Source organism: Mus pahari, chromosome 1 (assembly GCF_900095145.1).
Source record: "Mus pahari chromosome 1, PAHARI_EIJ_v1.1, whole genome shotgun sequence".
In the NCBI taxonomy this organism is placed as follows: Eukaryota; Metazoa; Chordata; class Mammalia; order Rodentia; family Muridae; genus Mus; species Mus pahari.
In genome coordinates, this window is record NC_034590.1 from 103706262 (window position 1) to 103725087 (window position 18826).

The following is an 18826-nucleotide window of genomic DNA, read 5'->3' on the forward strand; positions in this document are numbered from 1 at the left end:
AAGCAGGCCCTGTGGGTGGAGCAGCAGAGAGGCAGAGGCTCTTCTGCTTGTTCTGTGTTCTGCCTCTCCATCTGTCCATCTCAAAATCAGCCTCTGACACACCAGGATGTGTACAGAACATGAACTTTGACTTTAGATTTCAGAACTGGCAGCCATGCGATTTGAAGTTAAAATGTGGTAGACTTTTGCTTCTCAAATTTTGAAAAAAGAAACATGCCCCCCCCCCCAAAAGCAAGCATTCAAGCACACTTGAATATATGAAGCTTTCCTGCTTGGGCAGAATTGGTATAATGGAAACTTCAGAAGCAATGGGTAAAATTCACAAGCCAAGAAAATTGGAAGGGTCTAAGTCTGGTAGGTTCCAAGGTGTTGAAGTCCCAGCAATGGACTGCTGATCCATTGCCCGCAGTACTGTTGCTTCTGTTTGGGACATTCAGAAAGTGACATTTCCTTTGTGGGAAAAAGCAAAATCAGAAGTAAAGTAAAGGTGTCTTTCACGTGTGGTGATAGTGTTAAATTTAATGGTTCATCCAGCGTCGTCAGAAGTGTTCCCAGATCCAGGCTGGGCTAGCAGAGCCACCTGGGATCAAACTGCATTCCTTTGAAGGAGCTGGTCCAGTAATTGCTGGAGGGGCAAGGGAAACAAAGATGTCAAGTTCTCCATCCGCCTGTGTACCGCCCACCTAGAACCCGCGCCAGGCAGCTCGCTACCTTTTTGAAGACTTCTGCTCGGAGCCTGTTACTCTGCAAGATCATTCTTTTCTTCTGCTCCTCTTTTTTCTTTTTAACTTCCGGCAAGTTATTATAGATTCTGAAAGAGGCAGAGGACATGGTGAGCCAAAGACGACGGTAAGTGTTGGTGTGAGGGGGCAGCCCGGCTTAGTCAGCAGGAAGGAGCCCACAAGTAGCCCTCAGAGGGCAGGGAACTCTGTGGAAGAGGAGGAGCCATAGGGGATGAAGGACACCAGGAGAACAAGGCCCTCTAAGTCAACTGAGCAAAGCCAACAGAAAGGCACAGAGCCTGGGGCGGCAAGCACTGGGCCTGCATGGATCTACAGGTCCTCTACATATATATTACAGCTTTCAGTTTAGTATTTCCCTGAGAGTGCTGAGTGTGTGAGTGAGTAGATTTCTGATTCTAGTGCCTTCTCTTGGGCTCTTTTCCTTCTGTTGGTTTGTTTTGTCCAACTTCAATGTGACAACTTTTATTTTGTTAAAAAAGAATAAAGGAAAAAATTAAAATGAAACAAGTACATTTGTAAACCTAATTAAATTCATAGTGGCCCTGAAAAAGAAAAGAACTTCTTTGAGGTCCCAGGACACCGTCACCCTGGGAACAGCATCTCAAGGGTGCTTCCTGGGCCTTGCAGCAGGCACGCAGGAAGGCCAGTCATCTGTGTGGAAGTTACCTCTCAGCCTGCATTACCCATTGGTTTTGCTGTTCTGAATGTCGACATTCTCTACAGAGTCCCATTTTTGCCGTCCAATTTTTGCCTCCCTGTGACTTGATGAATGGCAGCAGCAAGAATCATAGATTAGAAAAAAAAAATGCTTGCTTCTCTTAGCTCATGGCAGATCTGATTAAGCTGATTCTAAATACGTTCCAGACTCAAGTATTTTGTCCTTGTCCCCACGTAAAATTATTGAGCTTCTGAGTTATCAGTGGGGCCTAAGGGACCCTTGTCTGGAAGGTTGTTTCCTCGTCCGCAACACAAACTGTTTAGGTACTGATGCCAATTGGTTTTCCTCCAATACAATGGATTCACCACATCCTGAGCCTATAGGTTCCTACACTATATAAGGCAGTCAGTTCAAACATCTCTTTCTCATTTTCTCTCATGTATGAAGTCAGATGATTTGAGATTTCCTGCCCTTACAAGCATGAACACAAAGTATGAAAGAACAACGACATTATCAGTGGGTGACATCTTGGTTACTGAGCATCAGGGTAGCTACACTCAATGCTCATGATAGCTGGAAGTAGTATCTAGGGGGACTTTGTCACACAACAAAGAACAGGAGTCCCAGTGGGATGAAGAGATTTGGGTAAAGCCCCTTGGGTGACTAACAGTGGGCCAGCATTGGAACCTCCAACTATAGAGCACACAGCTACTCACGGAATCCTGAGTGGCCCGTGCTCTGACAGAGACTAGCACACTGTGGGGCTTAGTGAGGGTTATCTAAATGTGTGAATGAAGAATCGTGCCTTTGCTTCACTTGAGAGTGACTGGAACAAGGAACAAGAGAGAAGACCACAAGGGAGCTGATCCCAAAGCCCACGGGTGGGCAGTTTCCTGAGATCCAGAGACCATCCTTCCAGGAGCTGACCACCTGACTCAACTGGGAAGTTGAAACAAAAGCTTCCATGTCCCACCTCTGGCCCTGCACTGTTTCCTCAGATGAGATCCTATGGTGATATATAATAGTTTACCCCTACAAAGACACTGCACAGGCAGTCAAAAACAAGGACAGACATCTGCATCTTGGGAATGCTTACAGATGTTGCCAGAAAATGGCAAGATACAGAAGAAAAGGCACACATAGTGCAACACTGTGCATGGTTGAGGACTGGGTGCCCATGTAATGTACCAACAGGAGGCTTTTAAGGGGAAGAGAAAGGAGACCAGGAGACCGACTATGAGCAGATAGGTCTTCTTCTACGAGCGAAGAAGAGCTGGCTACTTGGTCTTGAGGGGACTTCAGCTTTACCTCTATTACTTGATCTGAATAAAAATATAACCAACATAATCCATGACAAGGGACACAAAGAAAAAGCAGTTTCAGGTGACTGTGGAAAGCTAGGGTCAGTGCCTAGCCAGGTATATTCCACAGAGCAAAGAGATTCAATGGCTTGGTCCTTCTGAGGAAGCCAGTTAAGGGCAACCACAGGCTGTGAATCCAGCTTCACCTAGCTTACTGGTCATCTTCAAACACCAGCGTCTCCTTTAGAGACTTGCCCGGACAGAACTCTCTTCTATCACTTCTTTGAAGTTCATTATTTAAATTGCTTCATCTTGTAATAGCAGTTTTAGGTTTGGGGATCAATAAGGAAAGGTTTTGTTGTTACTGGTGGTGGTGGTGAAGGGGGGGGGGGTTCCCACTAAATTGAAGAGAATACTTTTTGTTGCAATCCTTATACAACTTTTCACTTATCAAACAGCAAGTCTTCAAAGGCGGGGACTGACCACTTATAAGCCCAGTTAGAATGCTGGGAGTCATGTCATTAATGGTGTGCCCTATTTCTTACTTTCTTACATTCAAAGATGTTCCCTGTAGGTAACCAAAGTTACTTAATTATCCTGGAAACAACATAATCACAGTAAAAGCAGAGATTTAGGGTCTGGAGTGGGGGCAAAATTATTCTTCCTATTTCGTTGGTGTCTCTAAGTGCACTATCAATTTGATTTAATTACTATAATCTCTCCTAGGACTAGGTACTTTATTACCGCTTAATGACATTTTATGTGTGTGAACATGGTCAACCCTGCTGAGCTTTTGTGTCCTGGTTAAGGAGCCAGGACCTGAGGAAGAATGGTAGCCTTTGTGTGTCTCAAGATGCTAACAGTTAGTGGGAGTCTTGAATGGTGACTGGTCAGGCAAAGCGGGCAGAACCCTGGCAGCCCTGACCAAAACTGCCAGAGACAGACCTGCCAGAAAAGCCACTTTGTGGCCCCTCCGAGGCCCCTCTGGACCCAGGCTTTGCCGGCTTCCAGCTTGGAAGCTTTTCCTCAGGACTGCCACAGTCAAGGTCCTCCAGAAAAAAATGGCTTCTCTCCTCCTCGTAAAATTACTTTCAAAGGTGCAGCGGCACATGGCTCCAGCCCAGAGCCACGAGGCAAATGCACGGAAGAGTTCCAGTTCAGAGTCTGCTGATCACTTGGGGACCAATTATGGGCCTGCTCCTGAATCCAAGACCTACCACTTTCCTAAAGTTGGTCCAAGAGCAGCATAAACATTCCAAGGCACAGTTCGACAACTTTGCTCACCTCAGTCAGGTCTTCAGATCGGCAGCCAAGAAGACCCAGCACTTAAATATAGGGCTAGAAGCCCTGGCCCAAGGGATAGCATCTGGGCCCTTCAAGCTTCCCAACCCCCTCTCCACCTCTTTCCATACTTCCCACAATAGCCAAGTACCTTTTAGATCTCATATGCATCTCCTTCTCTGAAATGCATCTTTCTTTGGGTTTGAACAAGTTATCTGGAAGAAATAGAAAAAGGATTAATTTTAGGAGATACAGAATAGCACAATGTATGGAGCAACCCTGAGGGAGAGCCAGAACATTCTCTGTGGTTGTTAACCCTCCTCTAAGCTACACCCTGAGACAAATACTGTGGGTTCCAATCGACCATCCGGTAGCTGGCCTCAGTAATAGTTAAATTGAGTGAAAGCACAATGTCATAATCTTTTAGTTGTGACCTTGACACGATCTAGAATCACTGAGGAAGAAAGTCTTCATGAGGCTGGCCTGAGGACATGACTGACTGAGTCGGGGGTTTCTTGATTGCTAATTGACAAAGGAAGGCCCATACTGAAGCAGGCTGGTATCATTTCATGGCTGGGCCCTCAACATGTTAAGAGCTCTGGCTGCTCTTGCAGAGGACTCAGATTCAGCTCCCAGCACCCACGGGATGGCTCACAGCTATTTGTTAACTCCAATTTCGAGGGATCTGATACTTTCTTCTGGCCTTAGTGGGCACCACACATATATGTGGTACACATGTTCAGACAGACATTCATATGTATAAAGTAAAAACAAATCTTTAGAAAAAAAATTTAGCTAAGTACCATACATACAAGCAAGCAAGGGTTCCTGAATTTATTCTCTGTCGGCTCATGACTTAGGCTTCCCCCAATAATAGACTGAAATTTGGAATTGTAAGACTTAATATGTCCTTTCTTCCCTTACATCACCTCTTTTTTTTTTCTCTTTCTTTTTATTTATTTTTTCCCCAAGACAGGGTTTCTCTGTGTAGCCCTGGTTGTCCTGGAACTCACTCTGTAGACCAGGCTGGCCTCGAACTCAGAAATCCGCCTGCCTCTGCCTCCCAAGTGCTGGGATTAAAGGCATGCACTACCACTGCTTGGCCTGTATCACCTCTTGATAGGATATTTTATCACAGTGTACTGCACAGAGAGCTGCCCCATCAAACACTTCTTTTAGCAGGAAGAAGTCATGCCTTGGTGAAGTGACAAGTGTAAGAGTACTGCTCAAGGGAAAACTTTACACTAGGTTCAGAGGGTTCTAAAGACAGGGAGACCTCCCAACCACCCCTAGAATATTCTGAAAGGGAAGGTCTGGCTCCTGCCTGCAGTTCTTCAGCAAGGAGACTCATAGATTCTACCTCTGTAATATGAACACCCTCTTAGATCCTTTAAAGCCTAGAGAAGTCATGGACAAGTCACAAATGCTAGTGCCCTTTGACTAAAAAAAGTACACTAGAGTAGGCATGAAATCATGACATTGTTTCTGTGTTGTTTTTTTTTTTTTTTTTTTTTTTAAGTTTAAGTGCATGTAATGGTTAGCTTCAATTATCACCTGGACAAAACAGTATCAACTGGGAAGAAAGACTCAGTGAAGGACTGTTTACATTGGATTGGCCTTTGGGCTTGTCTGTGGTGGGTTGTATTAATTATGTTAACTGATGTGGGAAGACCTAGTCCATTGCAGGTAGCACCATTCCCTATGCAGGGTATTCTGAATTGTATGGGAGTGAAGAAATCCTACTGAGCTCAGACAAAACAAATAAGCTGTGATATGAGCAGCTGTTTGAAATTCCTGCTTTGTTCTCCATAGTGATAAACTGTAAGGTAGAATAAACCCTCTTCTCCCTCAAGCTGCTTTTTGTCAGGGTAGTTTATTATAATAAAAATACAAGGAGAACAGTGTGTGTGTGTGTGTGTGTGTATTGTGTGTGCATGTGTAATATATATATTATTAAAATGTTTAAATCTTTAAAATGTTATATCTAAAAACTTCTTTCTACCTTTTACAATAACTGAAAAAGCAGTGACTTTGGAATGCCCACGAGACTTTCAGTCTTAATTTAGTCAAGGGTGTGGTTCGATTAGTTCTCCTAGAGTGCTATCAAAGGGGTTATATCTGAGCAGCTGTTATACTTTCTGGAAAGTCTAGACAATCCTAAGGAGTCAGGGTTCCATGGAGGTACAGGAAGACAGGGCGATTAAGGAATGGACAATAAAACATAAGTCACTGGTTCACAGTGTGGAATACATCTTTGTGGATCAGCTTGCATCCTGTCTTATCAGTCATTAAAGAAAGGACTATGATATTTTTATGATTACAAGTGCAGTTTGTAATGGTTTCATCCACCCCACTCTACGACATGGTGCTTAAGAGGGGAAAGATTCCAGGGTTCAGAAAGGTGGGGGCTGTGAGTAGAGAAGACAGCAAAACAGGATGCAATGAGGCACAGGTCCTCCTGGTACCCCACCCTAGGCTCCACCTGAGTCAGGGCTCCTGGAACTTCCCAGAATGAACCAACAGAGTTCCAGGTAAGTCTGTCTGGATCTGGGTCGTTGTGCATATTCAAATATGTGCATAATTGGAGACTTCCTGCAAGCAAGGGAGAGAAGGCCTTAAGCAGAATCTCCAACCCAATTTTGAGTTAGCATTCTTTAGGAGCAACAGGAGGCCAGGGTGGAGCCAGTGTAGACAGTCCTGGAGGGACACCTAACCCTAACTTAACCCTAACCTGGGGGATGTGGTGGGGTGGATAAAAACATCATAAACTGTACCTGATAGCACAATTGAGCTTTGGTTCAATTTCCAAGAGGAAATAAAAGGTACTGTGGGCCACCTGACATTTTCAGGGCTCTGTTTTCTGAACTGTTTTTAGTGCTGTGAGAGAAGGTGGGATCCTGGACCCAGTAGTCCTCAACAGGTACAAAACACGCAGGTCTATATCCAAGAAGCCTCAAGGCTAGGGGCTCACCCTGACTGTGGGGGAGGGGCTGCTATGGATTTTGAGTCTGCTTAATATCACCAAGCCCCATAAATGGGATATGTGCTTGGCAGCTTGGCCAGGAGAAGAGAGGCAGAAGGCAGAGGGTACACCTTCCTGGAGGGAGGGAATGAAGGGAAGCATTCAGAGTGGCTCTAAGGTCACTCAAGTGGGTGGAAAGACTCCACCTGTCTTGAGCGAGCAGTGTTTTAGTTTCACTTTTGTCGCTGTCATAAAATATCCTGACAAAAGCAAACTTGGAGGAGAAGGGGTTCATTTGGCTTACAGTTCCAGGACAGTCCATCATTTCAGGCATGTTAAGGCAAGAACTTGAGGCAGCAGGTCAGATGCATAGTCAAAAGCAGAGGAAGAAAGAATAAAGGCACGAACGATTGCTTACTGCCCAACTAGATTTCTCTGCTCTTACTTCCAGGGCCCTAAACAATACAGGAATGATACTACTCGCTTTCAGGCTGGGTCTTTCCACATCAATTAAGACAATTAGACAAGCCTAAACACACACACACACACACACACACACACACACACACACACACACACGCAATCTAGATAAATCCCTCACTTAGACGCTCTTCCCCGAGGTGATTCTTAGTTGCAGTGAGTTGACAAACTATTCCACCAATGACACTTTGCCTTTGGCAGTCTGTGGGGAAAATGGCCAGAACAGAGGTGTGTGTGTGTGTGTAGGGGGTGGGGTGGGGGGACTTTGGGCACTGAGTGGTCACAGTGATTCTGTCTGCCCTTGCAGAAGCTTCCTCCGTGATCTCAGTCTTCTTCCCAACCCTGTGGCATGCTCAGGAGGCTTGGCATTTTAGGGCTGCTGTTCATTAGTTTTCAAAGGGTGAGTTTTATCTGCTCAGGTTCACTGTAGACCAGGGAGAAGCAGGACTGGGTTCCAGCCCCTATTAGCCTACTGTGATCCACATGTACTCACTCTGGACTGCAAATACACTGCCACCAACTGGTAACTACAGGATTTGCTTTTTGAGGATGAGTAACAGGTTTCTCATGAGATTAATCCCAATTTCATTTCCCACACACTCTTTCCTTTTATAGCTCTTCAAGAATTTGGTGTGACTCATGAGGAGTTCACTTAACGGGATGTATTATCGTACATGCCTGCTGTATGCTCATGTGGTTGAATACTTGGTGGTACTTTTGGAGGTGGGGCCTTGCTGGACGAAATGGGATGCCAGAGGGCTGGCCTTGACTTTCTATAGTCTGGCTTCACTTCCCGTGGGATCTCTACTTCCCAATCCACCCAGATAAAAGCAAACCACCTCTCTTTCTTACCACCCCAAGTGTGAGCTGATGCTGCTGATAGGCATGCCCTACCATGATGGTCTGTATCCCCCCCCCAACTGAGAGCCAGGATAAACCCTTCCTCTCTTACACTGATTTGTCAAGCTGTTTAGTCTCAGCAAAGAGAAGCCCCTTCTATATGTGCTTTGCTCAAAGATATGGGAAGAACCCATGTGCTCAGACCTGCTTATACAAGTTCTACTTTTATAAAACTCAAGAGACTGGTGAGAATCATTTTCAACCCCCTTCTGGATCTTTTATGGATTTTCTTAGAGCCGTATATATTCTGGGTTCCTTGGAGGACAAAGAGTACAACTATATCTACTCTATTATCAGTGAAATGGAGGGGACTTTTCTTCAGTAAAATTAGGAAGGTAATCTGCATTCTGGAACACACACACACACACACACCAGACCCTCCTTCTGATTTCATTTGGCAAGGTCAGGCTTCCTTAAGTCCTTGCCTGTTTCAAAGTCAACAAGCAACTAGGTACCAAGTCCTCCAAGCTTCTGAGGCGGTTCTTGTAAAACCCAAGTCCCCAAATCCCATTAATTTGTATAAACACAGGAAGGTATTTATTGCAATTTCGACATCAATTGTGTGTGAGCACATAAGGGGACAGGTGGCCTCAGCATGCATCCTCTTGACAGTGTCAAGTCACAAGGAAGCAGCCAGGACCGCCCTGATGCCAGTACAGCTGGTTGCTTGGGAATTCCAGCTCTTCCTCTCCTGAAAAGCTTTACAGTGCCTATGGGCTGGCAAAGCTTCAACCTCCCTCTGCAGTCATCTATGTGATAATCAACCCTTCAAGATCCATCTCAACGACAAACTCCCAGAAGCCTTTCCTTGGCCACCCTGGGCTCTTGAAAGAATGTTTTAGACATTTGCTTCTCCTAAGGAACACTCAAACCAAGTTCTGCCTTTTGGAACACAGCAGAACCAATGAGCTGCCCTGCAAATAGATGCTTGGTCTGCACCTCCTTAAGTCTTCTATAAAAAAGCATTAAGGACTGACCTTTTCAGGAAGAGTGAAAATGTGGTGTGTTCAGGGCCCCCAATGGAGGAGCTAGAGAAAGTACCCAAGGAGCTGAAGGGGTCTGCAACCCTATAGGTGGAACAACAATATGAACTAACCAGTACCTCCAGAGCTTGTGTCTCTAGCTGCATATGTAGCAGAAGATGGCGTATTCAGCCATCATTGGGAAGAGAGGCCTCTTGGTCTTGCAAACTATATATGCCCCAGTACAGGGGAACACCAGGGCCAAGAAGTAGGAGTGGATGGGTAGGGGAGCAGGGAGGGGAGAGGGTATAGGGAACTTTCGGGATAGCATTTGAAATGTAAATGAAGAAAATATCTAATAAAAAATTGAAAAAAAAATGTGGTGTGTTCTAGGGCACCTTGATTTGCATAGATTCTAAGACCACAGGATTGGTCATTGAATGATTTCAGATAAGCAGCTGATTGGAGCCATCACACCATGGTTTCTGAGATTCAGCTAAGAGATTCATGTAAGTTCTACCACATTCATCATGTCTTTCTACCTCACCACAGTGGAACCTCTAGTTCATCTGAAGTGGGCAACAGTGGGCTGACTTATCTTGGGCTAATGAGAACTTCTGAAATTAACCACACAACAGCTTAGTGAATATTAGTGTTGACTGAATTTCTGTGATGGGAAATGCTTGTGCTGGGTTTTCTAAAGTGTCTCATCTCTCTCACACCCTGCCCTGCTTATGTGGAATCCTGTCCCTGCTGACAGTTGCACCTGGTGACCGCCTTGATCTAGGATCGTGGGAGGTAGGTGGGAGCCCCAGAGAGGCCCTGATGATTGTGAAAACAAAGCTGTGCACCCACCATCATACAAACATGTGAGAGAATGTGAAAAGGTGCTACAGCTCTCCACTCCTTCTGGACAAAAGTAAAACAAAAATCCCAAGGGAGTCTCCAAAAAACAAATGTGAGGACTAAGATGGCGAAGAAGTTCCGGGGGAGACATGGAAATCATTCTGTCCCCAGAGAGTCACCCTCGAGCTGAGAGCAGGGCCACCATCTCAGAGGTTAGGTGTGAAGACAAGGTGGAAGGGAGTGAAGGACTAAGTTGAAGGGTCCTTTGGGAAGGCTGAATGAAAGGGACCACGAATACTTAGGCAGTCAGAAACACACCTTCTGGGAAGACCTTGATGCAGTGGCCATGAGAGGACTCTGAAGCCACATATAAAGAACATTGATGTGTGTGTGTGTGTGTGTGTGTGTGTGTGTGTNTATATATATATATATATATATATATATATATATACACACACACATATGGAGAGAAATGGGTTCTCTTTGTGCTTTATAGCTATCCTGCTATAGTTCTGGGACCCATGAGCACCGTCATTGTCATCTACTTCCTGACTCCATAGAAGTCCTCTCAGATAGGATTCTAGACTTGAATTACAGCTGTCTGCCTGCCTCCTTTCCCCGAAGTGGCATAAGCTTCCAAGACAAGGAGGGTCTCTTTTCTATCCATCTATACTGCCCAGGTCAGCACCCCTTCCCCTCCCTGTCCACACTCTACACCTCCAGCCGGAAGACATAAGGTGCCCCAGACTTATACTTAACTGCCTAGCCCAGCAAGGGACAAAGGGATCACAAATCTTCCTTGGTTCCCTCTAAAAGCTAGAGGGATTACCAAAGAGGACTAGCCTAAAGAGTGCCAAGGATACACGGGCCCATGAGCCACATTTACAGAAATCCCATTAACTTATGTTGGCAACAACGGAGGCTGCCAAACTAAACCAGATCACTATTTGCGTTGAGGCTAGGAGGCCCAAAGTAAACTCCAAAGAGCATCCACATCCAAAGAAAACCATATGCCTGTTGTCCCCTGGAGCTTCCACAATGTTTAGGAAATAGAAGGGACTCCACTTGGAAGATGGGATGCTTCACTGGCCCTTAAAATTTAATGACCTCCAATTCTTAATGATCTAACTCAACAAGACAGGGAATCCTATATAAAGGTAAGCATGCATAAATTAAATATTATGCTTTTATTATGTACACAGGGTCGTTTGTTTGTCTTGTGTGTCTGATAGCTAAGTCTAACTTGTGCCGGATCCACACGTTACTGTGGCAGAAGGTAGTGTGAAGGATAAGAAACAAGCCAAGTCCTCCTGTGGGCTTCACAGCCTTGAGATAGGAATGCCAGACCAAGGATGTTCAACTGAATTGGCACTTACAGTGAATAACAAAGCCCTTTCAGTATAGACATCTTAGATGCTGCATGGAACCTAATCATTCGAGGAGTTTACTGTGGTTGATCTGAAATGCCACTCCAAGATAATAGGAGAGTTAAGTATTGATCCAGGCTGCAGACGCACTGTGACTGGCTACCTCCAGCTCTACCACCATGCCCCACACCCTGGCATAATGGCTGCACTCCTAAACTGGGGAGAATGTCCTTCCTGGAGCTTTTCTCATGTATTTGATCACAGGAATGAGGGAAGTAACAGACATACCAGTATTCAACATTTCCACTAGCTGAATCTAGAAGCTGGGCTTTGTGTGATCATGGAAGCTCTCCACGCCATGACAACACAGCATCAGGGCTCCGTGTGAATGGGAAATAGGCTATGTCACACAGAGGTCTCTGTCGTCCGTTCTTCCAGCTCCTGGTCATTTTGTCTGGCAGGCTTCTCTCTTTTCTGGGCTTATTTCATAACATACCATCTTTAAAGCACTTTCCAGAGGTCTGTGACGGGCTCTTCATATTCCAGAAGACGTCACAGTGAGCACCATCACAGTTAGCGAGGTGCCAGCATGGATACAGTTCTAGGCCACCTTCCAGAATGAGGCAAAGCCAGTCACTGACAGAAACAGGCCCCACACTATCTCCTGCCCAGACAGTCCCTCGGGCTCCAGCCCTCACTTCCAAAGCATCACAGGCAGACAATAGAAACACTCCTCACTGTTCTCAAGTTCCAAGGAAAAATGGGAAATTGCAGCTCCAGTTAGGGCTTCTTTAGTAACTATAATGGATATGAACAAACAAATAAACAACAAATCACAGAATATTTCCAAAGTGAACTTTTGAAACAGTCCAAAGTTAAAGATGTTTAGGGGAAAAATAAGGTGAAATAGGTTTAAATGCTTTAATGCAGGACTTGTAAGTGCCTTTAACATTCCTGGGAGTTTGGAACTTCTGAGGGAAAACAGGATGAGTAGCACAAACACTTGTCAAAATAACTCTAAGAGACATGGGTCCTGCTCTGGAACTGTAGGTAGTACTGGACTAGAAGATACTGAGAAAACAAAACAAAACAACAACAACAACAACAACAACAACAACAACAACAACTACGGGACACTAACCATTAGAGTTAATCCGCATTTTCCAAAATTATCAGTGCCCATTGAATGGGATTTAATCTTCACCAATAAAACAAAATCTGGCTAGGTATGGTGACGCACCTGTAATCTCAGCACTGAAGAAGCTGGAGCAGGAGGACTGCCATGAGTTCAATGCCAGCCTGGGCTACAGAGTACCAGATTAGTCAAAGCTATAGAGGAAAACCCTGCTTTGCTGCTGCTGCTAGTAATAATAGTAATTATTACTACTAATAATCACATAAATAATAATAATAATAATAATAATAATAATAATAATAATAATAATAATACAGTTTGGCATATGTAAAATCTAATTTTTCTTCCCAACTACTTAATTTCCAACAATGACAACTCTGAGACTATTTATTAATAAATGCTTAGGCCATTTTTAAAGTTACTGCTTGTTCTTCGAGTTGCTCTTAACTTACTGTCCCTTTTAATCTAACCTGAGTTAAGTTGTGTGGTTTATGTCGGTCTCTTCAGCATTCTGGGGCAAATCTCCCATGCCCCTATTTCCCAGAGTTCTCTCTACCCTTGCCAGCTGTCCTACCTCCTATTTTCTGCCTCACCTCATTGGTCATAAGGTGTTTTTATTGACAGGTGGTGCATATAAGATTCTCTCTACAATTTACATTTTCTGGAATATATTCAGGTTCTGCTCTTTGGTCCCTCCAAACATGCTTCTCTTTAAGACCCTGAATCCATGCACAGCATCATGAACATGTTATTTCCAATACTGACCAAGACGGATCAATTACCAAGAGAAGTTCCTTATCTGTGGCTTCCTCAGTAGGAGAACAACAGACCAGAAAGATCTACTGCCTCTGCTGCCATTATAGATAAGGGCTGCTGGAACCTCGGGTAGGACCAACCTTAACTAACAGCTACACAGACTCTTCACTGTACTGTCACTGGATCTAGAGGCAACACAACCACCCCCTTAGTTTCCATATACCTATCCACAAAGATGAAAACCTCTAACTCCAGGGCCAGCTTGTAAAGCTCAGAAGAGACTTCTATCACACATGCATGCATTAATACAAAGCAAGAAAAAAAAATGAAAATCCAAGAAAGTGCACCCTCACAAAGAATGCAACCGTTGTCCAGCAGCTGACAACAAAGACTCAGAGATCTAAAGAAGTTCCTTGAAAAGGAGTTGAAGGAATTGTACTACAGTTTAAGAGAACACAAAGAAACAGCTCAATGAAATTAGGAAAACAACAAATGAACAAAATAAAGAATTTATCAGATTGAAATGTTCTTTTAAAAGAGGGGAGCTCTGTAATTATGAAGTTAAAAACTACCATAAGTGAAATGAAAAATGTAATAGTCAGACTTATCAAACAGAAGGAAGAATCTGAACTCCAAAATGGGATATTTAAAACTATCTAGTCATAGAAGTAAATACAAGAGAATAGAGAAAGTCTACATGTTTTAGGAGACATTAAAACACCTAAAATGTTGTATCACAAGATGCTAAGAAGAGAAAGACAAATGGGCAGAGTTTATTTAAAGAAACAAAGCTAAAAGTCTGGGGAAAGATATAAGCACCTAAGTACAGGGATCACAAAGGCTTCCAGTCAGACTCAACTCCCCAAACCAAGCATAAAATCTTGGAAGTAAACAGAGAAAGAAGTTCTTACCCTTCCCAGTGCACTCAGATCTCTCACCCGAAAAATTGATTGCCAAGAGGCAACGCAATGACATATTCCAAAGGCTAAAAGAGAAACTACAGATAGCCCCTTCCCAAACCAAAACAAAAACTCCATGCCCATAATCATCAGAAAGTAGTCTAAGGAGAGTAACACCCCATCTCCCCTCTATCCTTCTTTCTCTCCTATGTAGTATTGGGAGATTGGATGGAATAAGGATGGAGTAGGAAAAAGAGTCCTGTAAAGTAGCCAAAAAGTATGGTGACAAAATCCATCACTACAAAACCATCAACACAGGAGACAGCAAGGGAGGAAAAACCCCAAGAAATTATAAAAATAAGAAACAAGAAACTAAAGAAAAAAAATGACAGTAGAAAGGGCCTTACTTTTCACCAATTATCTGGAGTGTAAATGAATTAAATCATCTACCAGAAGTCAGAGTGGGAGCTGAAGAGATGGCTCAGTGGTTACTTTTCCAGAGGATAAGAGTTCAATTTCTAGCACTCACATGGCAGCTCAAAAGGGTATATAACTCTAGTCCCAGGGGATCTGACTCCTTCTTCTTGCCTTTGCAAGAACTGTATATACGTGATGTGTGTACACATGCAAGCAAAATGCCCATATACATAAAATAGGGGGGGGAAATCACTGAGTGAATGCATAGATTAAGACAAGCCAGGTGTAGTGGCACAGGTCTGTGATCCTAGTACTTGGGTAGTAGAATCAGGAGGATTTCTAGCTCAGTGTATAACAAGGCCTTCTCCTAAGAGAATAAAAATAGATGTAAATATAAATACATAAACACAAAATAAGGCAATCTGCAAACTGCTTATGAGAACTTGCTGTGGCTTTAATGGTACATAGACTAGTAAGATTTCAATGTAAAAGATGCTCCCTGTAAAGGGAGAGCAAAAGGGTCCAGGAGAGGCTCTTCTTAGATCAGGACAAAGCTAAACACAGAGAGAGAGACAAGATGGTTTATGTAATGATGTAGGTCAATGATATGATATAGGGAAACACTATAGGAGGTAATTCATGAAGAGTATAAAATAATCACGGCACACACACATGCACACATGGAACAACATTGGAATGCCCAAATGTACCAAGTAAATAATAGTGTGACAATAGAGAAGCGAATCATACAACACAGGGACTGTATAAGATCTCACTTTTAATGGTGGCTGCAGTCAAATAACAGAAAAATCAGTGTAGGAACATTCAACCATTCAGCTTTAGCTTCCTTTTAAATAAAATGAGACTAATAGACATGCATATATCATTCTACACCCAACCATCAAAACATATTTTCTTCTCTAAGGCCATGGAGTATCTGCTTTGGGTATGAGATTATATGTTCGGTCACTGGCATGCCTCAGCAAGTCTGAGACTATAGCATAGTACTATAATTTGACATCAGCTAGAAGAAAGTTCACAAATACATGGAGATAAAATAAAATGCTCAGCACAGCCAATGAACTCAAGTAGAGAGCAAAGGGAAAGAAATATCAGAAGACAGACCACGGACCAGGATTTGGCAGAAACAACCCTAAGAGGGACATTCATATGCCTACACCCATGAAGATTTCAAAAGATGTAACATTATACACAACTAATCAGATAAAGAAGGCTAGACTAAGGCCAAAGTTAGTAGAAGGGGAAATGGCAACAATCAAAGCAGAAACAAGTGAAATAAAGATTAGAAAAACAAAGCAAAGGATAAAGATACTGAAAGGTTGGGTTTGAGGGCTGATGAGCTAGCTCAGCAGCTTAACAATGCTTGCCAGAAAGCTTGATGACTTGAATTCCATTGCAAGAACATAGGTAAAGGTGGAAGGGAAGAAAATAGAGTCCCAAAGTTGTCATCTTACTACCACATGCATTCAAAGGCAAAGGCAAAAACAGGCAACACACACACAAACACACACATGCACACATACACACAAACACACACATGCACACACGCATGCGTGCATGTACACACACACAAGCACACACAAGCACACACACATACGTGCATACACACACACACACACATATACGCATGCATGCGCACACACACACATGCACACACATACATACGAGCACGCACACACACACATGTGTGCGCGTACACACACACACACACATACACACACACATGGGTGGGGTGGATAGTCATTTTAAAAATATGTGGGTTTGAGATAAAGAAAATTGACAAACCTTTAAACTAAAAGAGAGAGAGAGAGAGAGAGAGAGAGAGAGAGAGAGAGAGAGAGAGAGAGAGAAAACACTCAAAGGAATGAAATCAGAAATTAGGGGTGACATTGTAACGGATACCACAGACATACAAAGGACCACGAGAGACAACTGTATATAATTATATCTACAAACTGGATAACCTCAAAGGATGGCATAAATTCCTGGGAAGAGAAAATCTACCAAGGATAAGTCAAGAAGAAAGAGGAAGAGAGGACAGAGTAATAGCAAGTGACACAGACGTTCAAGGAGAAACTTTAAACAAAAGAAAACAAAAACAAACAGAAAACCAAAATGAATGCCATCAAGAGAATGTTGACTTTTAGGAAAAAGCTCAGTGAGATCCAACAGAAGCCTTCCTGGCACTTCCAGACAACTGAAGAGAGAGTACTTTCAAATTTTATATATATATATATGTGTGTGTGTGTGTGTGTGTGTGTGTGTATGTATATGTATATATATATATATACACACATATATATATATATTTTTTTTGAGACAGGGTTTCTCTGTATAGCCCTGGCTGTCCTGGAACTCACTTTGTAAACCAGGCTGGCCTCGAACTCAGAAATCCNCCTGCCTCTACCTCCTAAGTGCTAGGATTAAAGGCGTGCGCCACCACCTCCCGGCTTTCAAATTAATTTTTATGTGGTTGTGCTACTCTGTGTTACCTTAGTGTCCAATCTAGGCAAGTTTAATACAGATCAGCATGCTGTGATGGACAGAGAGGTGAGTAAGCAGAACTCAGTATCAGCCAGAGATTTAAAGGCTTGATCACCTGCCAGGTAGAACTTTTCTCTGGTGTGCACGCGCGCGCGCGCGCGCGCGCGTGTGTGTGTGTGTGTGTGTGTGTGTGTGTGTGTGTGTGTGTGTTATGATTCACATTACTAATAGAACCAAATGGAAAAAATATCATCTGACAAATTTCAACATCCTGTCATAATAAAAACAAAACTCAATATATTAAGATATGAAATTTAAAAAGTAGAATATACTTCAGCATAATGAGGGACAGAGGTGACAAACCAAGCTAATATTACACCCAACATCACACACTTGAAAGTTTCCCCACTAAGGTCAGGAACTGGACAAGGCTGCCCATCCACACCCCTTCCATTGTCTGTAGAGTTAGGACCAATGAGACAGGGTGAACAATTGGCATCAAGAAGTGAGATTATCTTTGTATGAAGAGCACACGATTTTATCATGGGGAAACTCCTAAAGATGGCAGCTAAAGATGCTGGACTAAGGAATAGATTCAGCACATAATCACTGTTGTTTCCATACATTATCAATGAAATGAGTGGGAAAGCAATCAAGAATGTCCCATACTAATAGCTTCACCCAAAATGAAAATAGAAATAAATTTAAGTAGGCTAGGAAAGGTTTGTACTATAAAGTACTGAAGAAAGAATTGGAAAAGACATTAATATATGAAAAAAAGACCCCCTGACAATAATTTGAAGAGCATTGTTGAAATATTCACAGGACTCAAAATAATCTATATATCCAATGCATTACTTACACAATTCCCAAAATGACATTTTCTCCCCCCATAGGAACAGGAAAAAATGTGAAAATTCACATGGATTGACAAAAGCATCTTAAGTAAAGGAACACACTAGAGGCACCATGCGACCTGGCTCTGGTACCACACTAGAGGCACCACGCGACCTGGCTCTGGTACCACACTAGAGGCACCATGGGACCTGGCTCTGGTACTACACTAGAGGCCCCACGCGACCTGGCTCTGGTACCACACTAGAGACCCCATGCGACCTGGCTCTGGTACCACACTAGAGACCCCATGCGACCTGGCTCTGGTACCACACTAGAGGCACCACGCGACCTGGCTCTGGTACCACACTAGAGGCACCACGCGACCTGGCTCTGGTACCACACTAGAGGCACCACGTGACCTGGCTCTGGTACCACACTAGAGGCACCACGCGACCTGGCTCTGGTACTACACTAGAGGCACCATGCGACCTGGCTCTGGTACCACACTAGAGGCACCATGCGACCTGGCTCTGGTACTACACTAGAGGCACCATGTGACCTGGCTCTGGTACTACACTAGAGGCACCATGCGACCTGGCTTTGGTACCACCATAAAGCAATAGTAGTCAGAACAGCACGGCTCTGGCATAAGGACAGACACACAGACCACAGAATAGAGAACCCAGAAATGGCTCCATATTTTGTTCAACCGATCTTTGACAAAATCATTGAAGATACAGTGGACAAAAGGGCAATCTCTTTGTTCAATGGTGTTGA

At 43.5% G+C, this 18826-nt stretch overlaps 1 protein-coding gene across 2 annotated transcripts in view; it reads right to left on the bottom strand.

The window, feature by feature from the left end:
- Positions 1-240: 240 nt before the first annotated feature.
- Positions 241-18826, bottom strand: part of C1H10orf90 (chromosome 1 C10orf90 homolog) — a 102107-nt gene continuing 83521 nt past the window's right edge. For both annotated transcript variants that reach the window (XM_021216109.2, XM_021216105.1), the window contains 3 exons: positions 4135-4198; positions 712-811; positions 241-625 (listed from right to left, as the gene is read on the bottom strand). In XM_021216109.2, coding sequence (XP_021071768.1) covers positions 587-625; positions 712-811; positions 4135-4198 — 203 coding nt within the window. In that variant the 3' untranslated portion in view covers positions 241-586. The remainder of the gene's footprint in view (positions 626-711; positions 812-4134; positions 4199-18826) is intronic.